The sequence below is a fragment of the Athene cunicularia genome (genome assembly GCF_003259725.1).
Source record: "Athene cunicularia isolate RWA chromosome 1 unlocalized genomic scaffold, athCun1 chr1_part1, whole genome shotgun sequence".
NCBI classification, from domain to species: Eukaryota; Metazoa; Chordata; class Aves; order Strigiformes; family Strigidae; genus Athene; species Athene cunicularia.
The window spans coordinates 90488186-90504044 of NW_020799091.1; the positions used below are offsets into that span (position 1 = coordinate 90488186).

A 15859-nucleotide genomic window follows, 5' to 3' on the forward strand; every position below is an offset into this window, starting at 1 on the left:
GGTCCTTCTTCTTGCCCTTCTTGAAGAGATGGGTAACATTTGCTTTCCTCCAGCCTTTGAGCACTTCTCCCAGCTCCCAAGTTTATCAAAACATTAAATTATAATGCATTGTAAGAGAATGGTTGAAGATTGTGACTTTTCCAACATACTGTGCCACTAAACTGTTTTATTCTGATGACATTGCAACTGTACTGAATAGTGTACAACTCCTTGTGGTATAATTCATAGCCCCTTTACTCTCTTGAACAAATATAAGCTTGTTCTAATTTCTGAAACTCCTATTATTTTACCATTTCTAAGAGTAGTAGTGGTGTTGTGTGTTTAATGAAGAGCTACAAGTAACTTCCACAGGGTATTGGAGGAGTAAATCCAGTTTCGTGGAGCCTACTAGATTTATTGCTATCACTGGCCATTATATTGGAAAATGTGACATCTCTGCTATTATACTGGAAAATGTCATCTTTTTGTAATCAGAATCCCATACCCATTCTGCATAAAATCTTGTGTATCTTTTGAAAGCAAAAGTATTCCACGTGGTCATATATTACTTGTAAAATAAACATCCTCAGGCACAGCATAAAGGTGAATGCCCTGGTTTTGTTATAGCTCTGGTGTAAAATATTTTGATTGTCACTGTTGCTCTTAAAATATACAACTGCAGTTAGGTTTTAGTGAGCAAGTCATAAATAAACACAGACACTGAATGTAGACACTATGTCACAGGGTAGAAATGGAGAGGAAACAATACAGGCAGAAAAGCTCTGTATACCTTCTTTTGTTGTGCACTGCAATATACAAAGTCTTAACAGCTTCACAGAGGTTCACTGCCACTGGCTTGAGTGGAATTACTCCCAACTCACTCCTCTTACACAATGGGGTGAGAACACCATGATGTCCATGCCTGAAGACTACTATGTACAGTCACAGAAATAATTCCATCACTTCATATGTTCTAATGTAGTGGGGATGGTATTACATGGTAGGCATACGGGGTCTGTTTTTTGTTGGAATAGTTAGTATTATTTAGCTTGGCCACATTATGGAGGGGACAAGAGTAGTCTTTTAGCTTACTCTCCACTTAGAGGGGTAGCTTAAAAAACCTGCTTATCATATTATAATAACTGCTTATTATATTCCTGTAATTGCTGCCTAGAAGAGTTCTTTGTTATCGGTCTAAACTGAAAAATACTTTCTAGATTGTAAGTCCTGGCAGGTAATGAGGGAAACTAACAAATCCAAATCGACATGTCTTGAAATACAAAAAAGGATCCTTCCTTTGAGTTTGAGAAGATGGCTGTGTATGTCTCCTGGTGACAGCAGGGCAGCCCCACAGCTGCGTATCGAATTTGTGAACTAGAGGATTCATTTTGACCCACTAACTTACCCAGTGTATCAGGGACAGGCCGGAATGGAGATTTAGCCTATGTCTGTACAACCACCAACATTCATGTCCTACATGAAAGAGTTTGCATAAGTGGGCTCCGTAACGTAATGTGTCACAGCCTGAGGCGCAGAACTGTCCACTTTTGAAAACTAACAGTAATAAGGGCATGAGATAATCTATTCTGCCTCTGCTCTGTGAACATTTAATACAGTTTGTTGAAGATACCAATATTCATATAAACACTTAGCATGTGGCTTTGGATGTGACCAGCTTGTGACAACAAAGAGAATTAATCTTCCAGTTTAACACACCACCACAGCATGTGCTTATTTGTTGGATTGGTGCCTGCATATCTTCAAAAGTCATCATTTTTTCTTTCTACTAGTAGTCTGGATGAAAGAATCTGAACCAAATATTCTGTCTCTACAACTATATACCAAGTAGAGCACAGAGCTCATGTATTTCCAGATGGAAAGTTTTGGATGGAAATATGTTCCCAGGCCCTGCACAGATGGCCGGTTCACAAACAGAAAGCCCAACATATTAGGACTCTGCTATGTACACAGACTCCAGGTGGTAGCTCCAACTGGGCTGCCTGATGTCTTGTAATTCTGAATAAATGACCAGATTCCTCTTTTTTTTTACCTGGGCATCATTTATAGAAAACAGAACATGTCCAGGGACTGCGAAACATCTACTAAAGTCCATGCATTTAGAAGCCTAAAATGCAGAGCTGTTGTATTATGTGGAACTTGTGGGGATAAATCACTGACATAATTATATATGACTTTGAAAAAACCCACAAGAAGCTGGACAGGAAAAGTTATTACAAACAACGTTTCATCCTTGAGGTCTTGACTTGAAAACTTGCATTGAATAGGTAGGCTGTAGTGTCTAGGCAACAGTTGGCATACATGTTCCCATAAAAATATGGTGTTTGTGCCTGAGCTGCAGAGGGGAGGTGAAAGTATTTGAGGAAACCTAAACATTTTTTCCTGCCTTAATAGAAATATGCTTCTGAATAGCCAAGAAATGAGGGTAGAGCAATCAGCAAATGTATGGTGCTTTTCTAACAGCAAGAAGTAATAGTAGAATAAGTGATGCTTTATTCTTAAAAGCTTGCTGTGTCTGACTGTAATCTTGTTGAGTCAGATGATGTCATCATTCCCTTACTGATGACAAAGGGAAAGTCAAATCAGGCTCATTCAATAAAATGAGCAGAGATTTGCCCTTCATGTGGTGTCTGGAACATCATTATTTTTGATCTGACTTTTAAGAAAATTGAGTCAGTCAAAAGGCAATGATTTGCCAGTATTATTTTTAGCTATTGCATTTTAAAGTCTAGAGACTGGCTGAACTGACACAAAGTGGAAGACCTCACCTCAACCCTGCTACCCACATGGGATGGAAGTTAATAAGGGTTGCTTTGTGTTAGGGGCCCAGTTGTGGGACCCAGGCCTGCCGCCTAAACCTACTTGCTTGGTTTTATCTGTGGAAGGTTTCAGTGTTCACTCCTGGTTTAATCCTTTTTTTTGAAGAGTAGCTGTGGGATCAACTTTTTAAATCTTTTTCAGGCCTGTACAAACATCATGTTGAAGCTGCAGTCCTGGAGATGTCTGCAGTGCCATCTAATGGCTACAACCAGCCCAAGCAGTTTTTAACCTTTTTTTTTCTTCTCTTTTTTTTTCTTTTTATTTTTTTTAACAGCACGAAATTTGTTAGCATCTCCAAGAGATAACAGTTTAGTACAGAAGGAGGGTCTATGCTCTTCTGTGCTGTATGCAGCCTTTCTCTTCCTGCCAGTAAAAATAAGATGGGCTTCCTTCTAGATTTTTGTCACAGTAAAAGGCTCACTCCCCAAGAGTGCTGTCTTGACATGGTTGGTTTGTCCACACTGAAATCCTTTGGATATTTCCTTCATCATGGGTATTAGTGATAGGGCAAGGTCTCCCTGACACTTTCTTTACTAGAAGGGAGTTGTTCTTTTGCAGAAAATCTTCCCCAGTGCACAGAAAATGCCTTACAGGTCTGCCTACAGCCCAGTTCCAATCCTACACTTTGTGCATCCCCAGTTGTAGGACCCTGTGTCTCATGATAGGCTTATGTTAAACCATTTGTGACATTTCATAAAACAGTCCCCCTCAGGACCCATCCTCCCAATATGTGGCCATCATGGACTTTACATTTGAGATTCGGTGGAGGGGGGCTTTAGGCTTAAACCAGGCAAAGGCAGGGAGACTCTAGTGTTTTGCTCCCTGTCTGTGTCAGCTGGTTGCTTGTGGTAGCTTTCTAGTGATGGTGTAGCATAAATAAGGCAGGACATAACCTAAGAGTTTCCCTTAGCATGTAATTTGCCTTTATTCAAAATACTGTCCAGCCATCTTTTAAGTTCCCCAAAGTGGTTTATGTTCTTAAATGATGCTCAGGTCTTTCCATGGTTTCCTGTTTAGAAATGGATTTCATTCTTAAGACTTCATCCACCCAGTTCCTTGGCTTACCTTGTAAATTCCTAAGTATTGCAGAGTGGAGGGATGCTGGCAGTGCTTGAGATCTTTTCTCTCTGTCACATTATAATTTTTGAGGCACTTGATCATTTGTGACCAAGCTCTAGTTTGTTATAGTGTATGAGGAGACTTAGGGTTTTCTATCTGAGTGACTATAATTGAAGCTTCTTGCAAGGATGTGGAATTACACCTAGTGACTCAGGTGGCCCTTCTAGGATGTGAAGGTCCTTGAAGTAGAAATTCAGCATGATGAATGGATTACCTAGCTCTTAACAGGGAGCCACAGTAATGCTTTTGGCAATATGTAGCCTTACAGCTTGAATGACTGTTCCTATGAACACAGATCAGAACTTATGCCTAAGGATTTCAGCAAAGCATCACTTTTGAGTGGTTTTATTCCAAAATACATTTATTTGTGTCTTATGTGTCAGAATTTGTTTCAAACATTTGGATGCCCTGATAAGTTTTACTTTTATTGCTGTAAATATCTTTTACATGAAGAAGATTTTGAGTCATGGCTGTAAATATGAGATGCTGGTGTTTAATTTCTTTTTTAATTTGCCCTCACTGTAGGATTTGCTCTCCTTGGAGGACATCCTTCCTTCCTTACAACACAAGACATACATCTGGGCACTAATGAGAGTCTCACAGATACAGCAAGGTTGGTAAAATGTCACTTGATTGATCACCATGTATTTGGTACTTGATCAGGCTGAAACCTATCTTACAGAATTTTGGAAGCTAATATTTTCTTTTGGAAAATGTCAAAAGGCACTCCAAATTTCTTAAATATTTGCAGATCAGCTCACAGAATCTGTAGTTCAGTATACTATCATTCCATCCACTCTAGCTCTCCAAATCATCTCACAACAAGAAATATTTTTATCAAATTTGGAACATGGAGTGTTAATGAGAGTGACAGTCACACAAATGGAAACATTTTATGAACCTCGGTAGTATAGCTCCGCTGATGACAGCACATATATTCAAACAATACTAGAACCTTCTGGTTCTTCTGCTCCTCATGGAGCTAGAAGTACAACTGACTGGCAAATCAAAAAGCAAAGACTTTATTTAGCCTAGTTAGGCCAGCTGCTGATGGGCCTTAGCCTACCTGCAGTGACAGGGTCACACTGAAGGCCACTCTGATCTCCCTATTTCAGCATCACCAAACTTGACCAACAATTTGCATCCAGTTTCTGATTTCATGTGCCCTCACTCACTGCTGTACCCACTGCCAGGACTGCTGTGGAGGCTGGGCTATGGCATTGTTCTCTTAACGGCCCTCTTTGGAAGATCTTAATGCAGTCCCACATGCATGAAGGGATTGGTAGGTAACAGCCTACTCCCATTGCCATATCAGGGAAGAACTGATCTCAAAGATTTTTTCCAGTGGATTCCCTCTGATATTGCAGAAAGTAAGCAGAACATGAGGTTATCTTTTGCTGGTACTCTTGCTAATTTTCATAGCACTCCATGTATTAAAGACTCATCCAGTCTCAGTCTTGTGCTGCTTTCTAGGCAGCCTTTTTGCAGCCTGAGGTCAATTCAGTTAGGCTCAGCTGTTGGAAGGTTAGTAGTGTCCAAAAGGTCCTTTTTGTTCTGGTGAAAGATATGCAGTGACAAGCTCATCAGGCTCAATTGAAAATATGCAATAAGCCAGCTGAGGTTCCATTGCTTCTGCTGTATACTACCCTTTTCACAGTCAGTGGGAGAGATTGTTTGAGAACTATATTGCTGTTCTCTCTATGATGAAATCCAAGGAAAATGTAAGAAAAAGACCAAACATTTGGTCTTTTACAATTGGAAATTTTCCTTTCTTGCTTTTGACTACTGGAAGTGGAAGACATATGGGCGTTGATAATAGTCAAAATTTTAGTCTCTTGAGGCTTCAAAGTACTTTGTGTTCACTCCCCGTTAGAAACATAGCTCTGCCAGTATCAAAGTATGCTGCAATGGTAGTGTTCAGATGTTTCAACAGTGTGTCCTACTGCCTTGCTTTAGTACCTATGAGTTTAAAAGATTCAGAAGTCGTGTAAATGTGTGGGCCTACAGAGAGAACAGATTAGTCTGAGACTTAATATTCAAGTCTGAGGTACATTAGACCACTGTATCCAGTGGCCACTCTGTCCCGTTCAGCAGAGCTCACACACTGCCATGGGATTCAAATACATCCCCTCAAAAGAAATTCTTCAGACATCATGAGACATAACCCCAGTTTAAGAAGTACAGCTATAGCTTCATCAAAGTGTGCCATTTGAGTGCCTCAGAGCACATGCATCCCTGCTACAACTTTACTGGCATGAGAGATGGAGGATTTTTCAAGTTTTATCCCCCACACTGATGTAAAAAAGTACTATTCTCCAAGCATCTTGCCTTTTTTTTTTTTTTTTTTTTTTTTTTTGCATTCTCACTGGACCACTGTAAGGGGGAGGAAGAGAAGGTGCTGACAAAGGGCACAGTAGGAGGGAGATGGGTGGCTGGTGCTGAGACAGGGGCTGAAGAGACAGAACTTGATGTGGTGAGCAGGGGTACTGGCATGCCAAGCTGGAAAGACGAAGATCAGTTATTTACATCAGCTTAAAGGAACTGAAACTGAGAAGGGATGGGTCACACCAGAGCAGTGGGGAATGAATGAAAAAGTGCAGGGTGTCACATTTGGGAAGGAGTGACTTCAGCCTCCAAGACAAAATGATGTGGAAGGATTGCAGTGCCACCAAACGTGACAGGTGAAGACAAAGGAAGGATTAATTTACCAGGGCCAATATGAAATTGCACTGTGGCACTTGTGAATGGAGAGGGAAGGACAAATGGTGAGAGTCTTCAGAGCAGTATGTCAGGGTGCCATGTGGGCTGGTGGCTCTTTGGGGACTAGGCAGGCTCAGGTGCCAGGAAATCCTCTTGGGTCAGACAGGACAGGGTCTCGTCAGCCAGCACCCAGCCCCCTGCCCCCAGCCAGGGAGTAGGGCAGCTGGGAGGCAGCTGGAGGTAGCCACAGCCCAGGGAACTGGGCACCTCTGTGGGGTTGGGGTGGGCCAAGGACAGGCTGGACATCAGCCTGCAGGTGGGGCCCAGGTCAGGGTCAGCACAGGCATAGTTACAAAGCAGCAAGAGATGTGACTCCCAAGAGAAAGGACTTGGCCCTGATGGAGGCTCCTCACAGTGCTGTTTGGAAGCCTCCTCTCCCCCCTGACATCAGAGTGTGGAGGGGTAGCCCTCAGCTGCACTATTGCAAAGTTGGCTCTGAGCCCCAGAAGTCAAACATCCAGGAAGGGGAAGGATGCAGTCAGGGCCCTTAAGCAGCACTCCCCTGTAATAACCTCTCCAAGCACCATCCCACCAGATGTGCAGGACTGTCATCAGGAGGCTTTCTGACATTCAGACACCAAGCCTGAAGCAAACCCAGGTGTGGTCTGATACACAAATAGATGTGCTATGTATAGGCCAGTGCGGTGGTTTAAGCCCTGCCGGGACCGGAGACCACGTTGCCGTTGCCCCTCCCTCACCCTCAGCCGGTCAGGCTGGCAGTGAGGCACAAACCCCAGGTTAAAATAAGAAGAAATTTAATACAACAGTGTGATAAACAATCTGAACAACAGTAGCAATGATAACAACAATAAACAGTAATAACAGTAAGCAAGACAAAAGATACACAGAGAAATACCGCAATGGTTACAGACAGCTCGCTCGCGATGCTCCCCTCCACCAAAACCACAAAGGAAAAAGTTCCCATGCTCCCGTTCCTGGACCTGACATCAGTATGGTATGAATAACCCACCTGGAGATACCTTCCCCCTTCTCTGCTGGGGAAACTTAACCCTATCCTAGCTGAACCAGGACAGCCAGTTTTCATTTCTTCTTCCAAATGGGATAGTAAAGGGCCAATGAATCTTTGGCTCTTGGATGACTTTTGTTTGCACAAGCAAAAGGGAAGAAGTAAACTACAAGAAATAAGGCAAAAAGTGGAAGAAAACAAATCTTCCAGCCATTCTGGAGGAGTCCCCATTCTGTGGAGAAAGCTCCTACAATACCCACTTCCCATGCAAGCTTTTAGTCCACCTTTTCTCTGCCACTACTTGCTCTTCCAGGTCAAGCCCCTGTTTATGACCCTGACCTGGGGATTTTGCACCTCTGCTGAGTCACAGCACTTACCTGCTACAGTGGAGTGAGGACTTTCCCAGGTCCTTACAGAACCCCACAAGCTCTGCTTCACTCCTACTCTCATTAGTAGAATTATTACTAACTTTGCATAATCAAGGCTGAAGAGTTTACCCAAAAGAACAACCCAAGTGTTAATTCCTTGACATTTCTTGTAAATGAAGGATAACAAGCCAACATCTTTCAGTTAATGTAAGAACAAAAAATAATGCCTGTAGTAAACTCCGAGGGTATTTCAAATATTTACAGCCATGTGTCTAGGTCTCTGAAGGCCTTAGAAGTACTTGAGATTGAGACTTAAAGCAAAAGGGGCACAGATCTATAAAAGTCACAGTTTTTATTAGAATTGCTGCAGGTAAGAGTTGAAAACATTTCTGCTGTGAACATATTTTTAGTGACTTATTACCTGCTCATAATACAGTTCTTCCACGCTTCACAAGACATTTACATTTACTCTGACACAGGAGCAAAAAGTTACCATCCGTTAAGGAACTCTAAGCCTTTCAGTGCTGTTTAGCATGTCTAATATGTTATGTAAAATGAATCTTTCCACTGTAGAGCAGTTCCTTTGTGCACGACTATAGCTCAGTGGCCGTAAGGTTCAGTGACAGCACTGAAGAACTCATAGGATAATTTTACCAGTCCACTGGCATTATTAAGGGATGACTCTGCATCTATGGAGAATGGGTTTACTTCTCACCACTTACTGAGAACATATCCACCATATGCCCCAGTAAGACTATGAATGACAATGAAGTAGTCTTGTTAGAATTTAAACCTTTTGAATCAATACATACTTTCATAACAAAACTAAAACACTACCTTGGATAGCAATAGTCTACTCAAAATATATACAAATGTCCCATTTTCAAATTCAGAGATCAGCCACACCAAAAAGGCATACTTCTATTTTTGTTTAATTTTGAATTCCTTGGAGGATACACTTGAGTAAAAATTTCCAGCTTTTCTCTGTGGAAATAAAAGTTATTTTGAAAAGAGAGAGATGCAGCACTCAAATACACTCAAATATTTCCAAGCTCTCAGATTTTGAAGTTTGTAGGCTCACAATCTTGCAAAAAGAATGAAAAGAGAAAAACACCTTGTAGTTGGTGATAAATAGGAACCCTAAATTAAAAGTCCCCTGTGCTTACTCCTCCTCACCTTCCAAAACTTCACCTTTACTAAAGACTGTTATCTAGCCAGGTCTTTTACCTATGCAATCCCAGTCTTACATGGTTTCCTTTAAATTGATTTGATTACAGGAGACTTAATCTATTCAGATGAGGTCTATTTTTTTTTTTTTTCTGAGTTCGATTTGGTTTTGATTTCACAAGGAATAAACTCACTTTCCAGCAGTTTTCACTCATTGGTAACTGGTTATAGCTGAATTACCCCTAATGGCATATCCTGTAAAGGAACCATCTTTAAATTCTTTATCTGTCATATCAGGTAGGAATCAGCTGTCCTGACATCCTAAAAAATGTCTAAGAAAAATGGACAATTTCCCTGTGTGATTGCTTCTTTTCCTTGACTGGTAGGACCGGCTATGTCTTGTTTATGGTGGACACCTGTTAGATGGCTAACACAAGGGACCATGCATCCCATCCATGATAGCTAGTTCAGAACAGAACAGGTTTTCCAGTCACATGCTTCAAGCTACAATAAGTACATAGATAGAGAAAAAAAACCTTGTGAGTTAAGAAGAACTAATGGCACAAACAGCAACTATTCCAATGCTTTGCTATCAGTTGTTCAGTTCCTTCTTCGCACTAGTAGCTGCTACCAGCAGTCTTTTTTTCGGAGAGCACTCTACAGGGAATCTTGTAACATTTTATAAGTGTTTTGTCTGTGTGAGGAGTGTCTGTAGAAAATATTTGTTACTACCTTCATCAGGAGATTTGTCTGTGTAAAGGCCATGGCATTAACAGCCGTATTTTCACAAGAGAAGATACCAGAATTCTTCATGGCTAATCAGGAAGATAGATACTGCAAGGATTTTTCATACTCTTCTAATCAGTCTCTTCCTTGTTTTGCTTTAAGGTCCTATTAGAGATAACATGAAAACAGAAAATGCTACTTCAAATTTAGTCTTCAAGACCTGATTATAACACAGAAATGCAAAGAATGCTGAGCTCCATCCATATTTAATTTATCTAAATAATTCAGTGAATAATCAACTATTCTAATCTCTTAGTCTTTCACACCGTGGCAAGTGAGGTTATGGCACAGAGTGGTTCAGTGACTCCTGCATGCCCCTATCAGTATACTGAGTTTCAAATCCGGGCATTACTTTAATGCTGATACCATCTGTGCCAATACACAGGTGTGTAGGTAGGAGAAAGAACAGGGTGGAGTTGTTGGCCTCCTGTTTCTGTGTTGATTAAAATCAGTAAAGAATTGCGGTAAACTAAACCAGATCTGTATTCCTAATCCTCACAAAGATCAGGTTACCATGCAGAGACACTAATATTCAGTCAGTGATGCATTTTTCTTTTCTAAAAGATTCAAGAAATCTTAAATTTATCTCTTCTGAAGTTATCAAATTCTTCAAATATTACATTGTTGTGCAATCCCTTATCTTAGTTCAGATATGTTTACATTTGTGGATGTTACATCTGTAGCTACAATCAAATGCTAAAGAGAAAAAGCATAAAATACAGCAGCAGTTTTCATTTACTTACTATAGTTTGTTAATAAGTAAACCTGCTTATTTATTAGAAGCTTGGTAAATGTCTTTATTTAAGTGTGTTATTCAGGCACGATAAATTATTCAGGTAGCTGAAAAAATTTGATTCATTACTACTTCTCAATATTTATGTGTTGCATGCTGAAGAGTGCAACTGGGCTATATTTATTATGTTTGACTTGGGTATTTTCTGCTATCCTCTAGGGTGCTGTCCAGCATGACAAATGCAATCTTGGCTAGAGTTTATAAGCATAACGATCTGGACCTAATGACGAAAGAAGCCACAATCCCAATAATCAATGGGTTGTCTGATTTATACCATCCTCTCCAGATTTTAGCTGATTACCTAACTCTTCAGGTAACAATATAATCCCCATTTAATAACAACTTTTTTTGCAAAGTCTTGGTAAGTATTTGGGGAAGTAACATTCAAAATCATTTATTCCTACATTTTTCTAAGTGGTAATTATGTGGCACTTAGTTAAAAAGATCTTCATCCAACAATATAATTAAGGATCTGTTTAATTTAAAACAATTACGTAGTCCTATCAGCTGTACTGGGACTGAAGTTAAGCATAAAATTAAGTACTTCATTGGAATTAGGATGCAATTCAAAAATGTGAGGGTGCTTTACATATTAAGATGAGTGAGATGTTGGCTCAACCAAAGCCAGTGGAAGTTTTTCCACTGACTTTAAAAAAACTCAGTAGTTCACTTTTGATTCCTCCCTCACCTGTGAACAGTTTAAAAATAATCACTGTCCATATATTTGGAAATGGGTTGAACAAATCCATTTTGAAAAAACAGTTAATGCTAACAGTTCAAAGTCCTAGTCTTCAGGCTCTTAAAACTATTTAAACTTTGCTCACATAAAAGAATAGTTTAAAAAGATCATATTTTATAGTTTAATCTAATGAAATAGTCAATTTGACAGCAGGATAACGTTTTACACATAGAATCCCAGATGTTTATCTGTGAACAGAAGGACTATGCTGTTTTACAATCAGTTGAGGCTTAGAAAAAAGATCATTATACTGCAGTGCTGTTTGACAACTATGATAAACTCCTCTGACCTTGTTTACTTTTTGAATGAATAAAAATCACACTGCTTGAAAAAAGAGAGGGCAGAATAATGTCCTGAATCATTCGGCTGTGTTCCTCGGGTGTCAAAGACTTTGTTGTGGGACATTCAGTATGTGGAAAAGAACTAGTGAGAGTAATACTAAATTATTCATGCCTTAAAATTTAAATACTGAAAGACTTCTATGTTTAGTGAAAATTACTTTTTCCTTACCTTGATTAGTACTTTTCATAAACTTTGCAATACTTAAAGTGAAGAGACCAGCAAAAATCGGTGAACTTTAGACTAAAATGCTTTACATAACCTTAGTATAAGGTACTTTTGCGAGATCACATTGAGCCAGCCTCAGTGAACTGTTCAAATTATGTAAAACAGTAAGCTGTAATGAGAATGTCATCAATCATTAAATGTCATCATTTCATTTAAACACTCTGTGTAACTGTAAACCAGGTGAATCTTACGGTTGTGTTTTGTGGGGGGTTGTCTTGCAAACACCTTAGTTATTAGCATATTTATCACATGTGAATAACAGGCTTCAGGAATACTCTGTGACTCACAGTCTACATGACTATTGATATCTCTATGCCAAAACCTGGTTTTATCTGGGCCACTAACTATGGCACCAAAGTTCAGAGTGCTGTTGCCCTGCACTCCATCTCCATTCAATGAAGAGAGACCACCGAGCATCTCAATCACCCTCTAGAGATGCATTTCTTTCTCCACTGATTTTAGGGGGAAAGCTATGGAGATAAGCAGAAAGAATACATGCCCTATTGATCATCCTCTGCTCCTCCTCTTTTGTATCCTTCTGTAGGGCAGCCATAGTAGAAGCTCTAGGTGAACATGAGCCCACATGATGGATTTTTCCTTGGTTTGAATACCTAGGGCAGCAGCAACAGCAGGCAGGTGTCCTTGTTGCATCAAGCACTGGGGAGGACATCTCGGAAAGAGTGTCCCAGCATGTTTTACATGATGAGGAAACAAGACCGTAACAGTTGATGCTCAAACAAAAGAAACATTTGACATGGAGAGGTATGACAAACTGAGCACTTACAGAGATCTCAACGAATGTCTCAGCTTTTGGACAGACATAGAAGCTTTTTAAAATTTACAGCACTTTCCCAGTCAGCGTGATTGATAAGCAGAGCACTGTTTCCTCCAGCTGTGCCCATTGCTCCCCAAGCCTTTCCAGCATGTTCTTTAGCCCAGACCTTGCCAGAAGGTCTTTAGAGGGCAGCTGGGTGGCCACCCCACTTTGCCAAGGGCATGCTGCACCACTGGTTTCTGACCCACTTTCTATTCTTGCTTTCTTACCCAGGAGAAAGAGGCAGGCAAAGGGGAGCGCTCAGCACTGCACTGTGGGTGTTGGCACTGCCTGTTCTTTCCCTTTCTGACTTGACTGACTGCTGCTTTTTTTCATCTCTGCACTGTACACTGAGGTGGAGAAGACTGGTCTTACAGCCAGTAGCATGTAATAAAATGGCATTTTAGTCATATAATGAACTTCACCAGGTCACAGAAGTAGGATTAACACTTGAAGAAGTGTGAGCCACAGGGTCTAGTTGTTACTTACCACAATCAAACTTCTCATGGGATTTTCAGCAGGGTAAAAAGATGTTATCTGAGTACTGCCTGCCAGAAGATTAATACAGAGATGTTGAATAGTACCACTGATTTTTTAAATGAGTTGAAAGTTAATATATAACATTTGGACTGCTTTCTTGCAATGTAAAGGCCATTTATTTGATTTATACATACATGCAAACTACAATAGCAGCACAGACTGCTAGTCTTATATGTAAATGTAGCTACAGATTTTGTGCAGCTTATTTCTCTTTAAAAATGTCTCTTCCTTATATCTGTAAATATTTTTCTGCCTGGCGCTGCTCCTCCCTTGCTGTAAGTACATACCCCAAATGTACTTTTTTTTTCTGCCTCTTTTTTCTCCTGCTGCATTTGTCAGTGGAGCACTACACGCACTCTGGCCCTGTTCATGCTTAGAACATTTTTATTATTCCATTTTCTAAATCCTGTTAATTTTGTCATGTGCCTTCTTGAATTCTCTTCAAGTGCTTTCTCTTCAGTCTGAAACTGCCTGATTTCCTGGTTTGTTTTGTCAGAATGTCTTCTTGCTTAAGGCTTCTGATTTCCTTTTCACGGGTGCATTTTAGTGTGGTTATTTTAGTATAGTCTGTTGCATTCCGCAAACAGTGTGGCTGGTTTATTTTCAGGGCTGTCAGTTCTTGTTCTGTATTCAGGGTGTTCTTGTCAGGTCACAAAGTGTGCTCCTGTCAAGAATACTGGGGTGAGATTCTTCAGGTTCCTCTTGCCCAGTGCCTTCTTCCTGGGGAATCTGGAGCCTCTCATATGTCTGATGTCAAAGCTAGGTCTGTCCTTCAATACTGTAGTCAGGATTAATGCCCTCTATTATTCCAAGACAGATGTTTTTCTTAGCATGCATGCTCCCTCTTTCTTAAAAGTTGGTTTGCTCTTGAGATATAACCCACTAGAAATAGTTGTAAACATTATGCAACCAGACTTTGAGTGTATGGGGATTTAGCCTTTAAAGACTATTAAGTTTGTATTCTGGTACTGTGCACATGCAGAGCCACTTCTCTGTATGTGCTGAAGACATGTAACAGCCCCTTGCTGAGTCCACCCGGTGCCTCTCAGTCTCCTGGGTGGAAGCTGTGGCTCACAACTTCTGCTCTGCGAAGCTTGGCTGCAGGGCAGCATCACACAATTTGTATTCTAGGGACAAAGTGAGGTATTGACATTGATTCAATTGATATTAATGTCACTGGCCAAATCAGCTAACTTGTAGCTGACTGCAGGATGGCCAGACTGGTAATTAGAGTAGATCCATATGCCACTAGCCTTTTATGTCACTGGTCTGAAGGGAAATTTCTTTTTCAGAAATAAATTGTTGGCTTAAGAAATATACCAGTGATTCCTTTTCAAACAGTGTAACAAATTAGTGTTGCCCAGCTCGAAGAGGGCTGCCATATATTCTCAACTTCTCAGTGAGCCCAAAGAGCTCAAATTATTATAGTCTTTAAATTCATCATCATCATTATTCTAAGAATTAGATTCCCACCTAAGATCTGGACTGATCCTCTAGAATATACTGTTTTAATACAAAAACCAATGTGGGAGTAAGAAAGATATCTGGCCCAGCATCTGCCTTCAGCTCAGTTTGAGAGCCAAGAGATCCAAGTTTGCCCAGTTTCTCATCTACTGGATTGCTCTGTCTCCCAAATGGCTAAAAGCTTTGACTAGGGCCCTGCTTTCCATTTTAAATTTTGACAAGTTATTGATTCATTATTCAAAAGCTTGTTTTAATTGAGGGCTGTTATGACTGTTGTGGTCAAACATTTCAGAAGTAATCTATAATGGTGTCAGAGTTTCAGCCTAGCTGGAAGCAAGTCCAGGCAGAGGCAGACACGAAATGTCCCTAATTAGTTAAACCAGTCTTCTCTAAACATAAAACAGTGCAAAATCACTGAGCATACCTATTTTTCCCTGGGTTTGATACACTAATACACTGCAACTATGGATAAGAACAGAATGAAACATTCTAAAAGCAGTACAGGATGAGAAATTTGACTGTAAAATTGACATTAATTGTTTAGGTGGGATTTTTCATGAGAATAGAAAAGCCAAGTTTTGTGGTACTACAGCAGCAATCACTAGTTTGCCAAAGAGACGTTCTTAAGGGAGAAGGGCTCTAAGATTTCCAAATATGTTATTTTTTGTATGGCTTGACTAGGAGTATAAGTATTTTGAAGTCAGGTTCCAAATGTAAAGAGAAACTGCAGAACACCTAAGCAGGTAAAAAGCCTACATCAGTATAAGAGAGTCTGGAAAAATTGGAGAGGGATGTAAGGAGAAAAATATCTTCAGAGGCTCAGGTGATCAGCATGTATTGTAAAGGTTCTGGTTTAACCTAGAGTGTTACCATCATGGCAAAACACTTTTAGCAAGATTTTCATTGTGCAGTTGTATAAATATATACTATAAAACAGAGCGGGGTGGGGGGGCTGTCT

The 15859-nt window shown here is 40.2% G+C and overlaps 1 protein-coding gene across 1 annotated transcript in view; it reads left to right on the forward strand.

Moving 5' to 3' along the window:
• Window positions 1–15859, forward strand: part of OTC (ornithine carbamoyltransferase) — a 36535-nt gene that overhangs the window by 13266 nt on the left and 7410 nt on the right. Inside the window, exons 4-5 of the mRNA XM_026848882.1 lie at window positions 4462–4549; window positions 10937–11090. Of these exons, the coding sequence (XP_026704683.1) occupies window positions 4462–4549; window positions 10937–11090 (242 nt within the window). The remainder of the gene's footprint in view (window positions 1–4461; window positions 4550–10936; window positions 11091–15859) is intronic.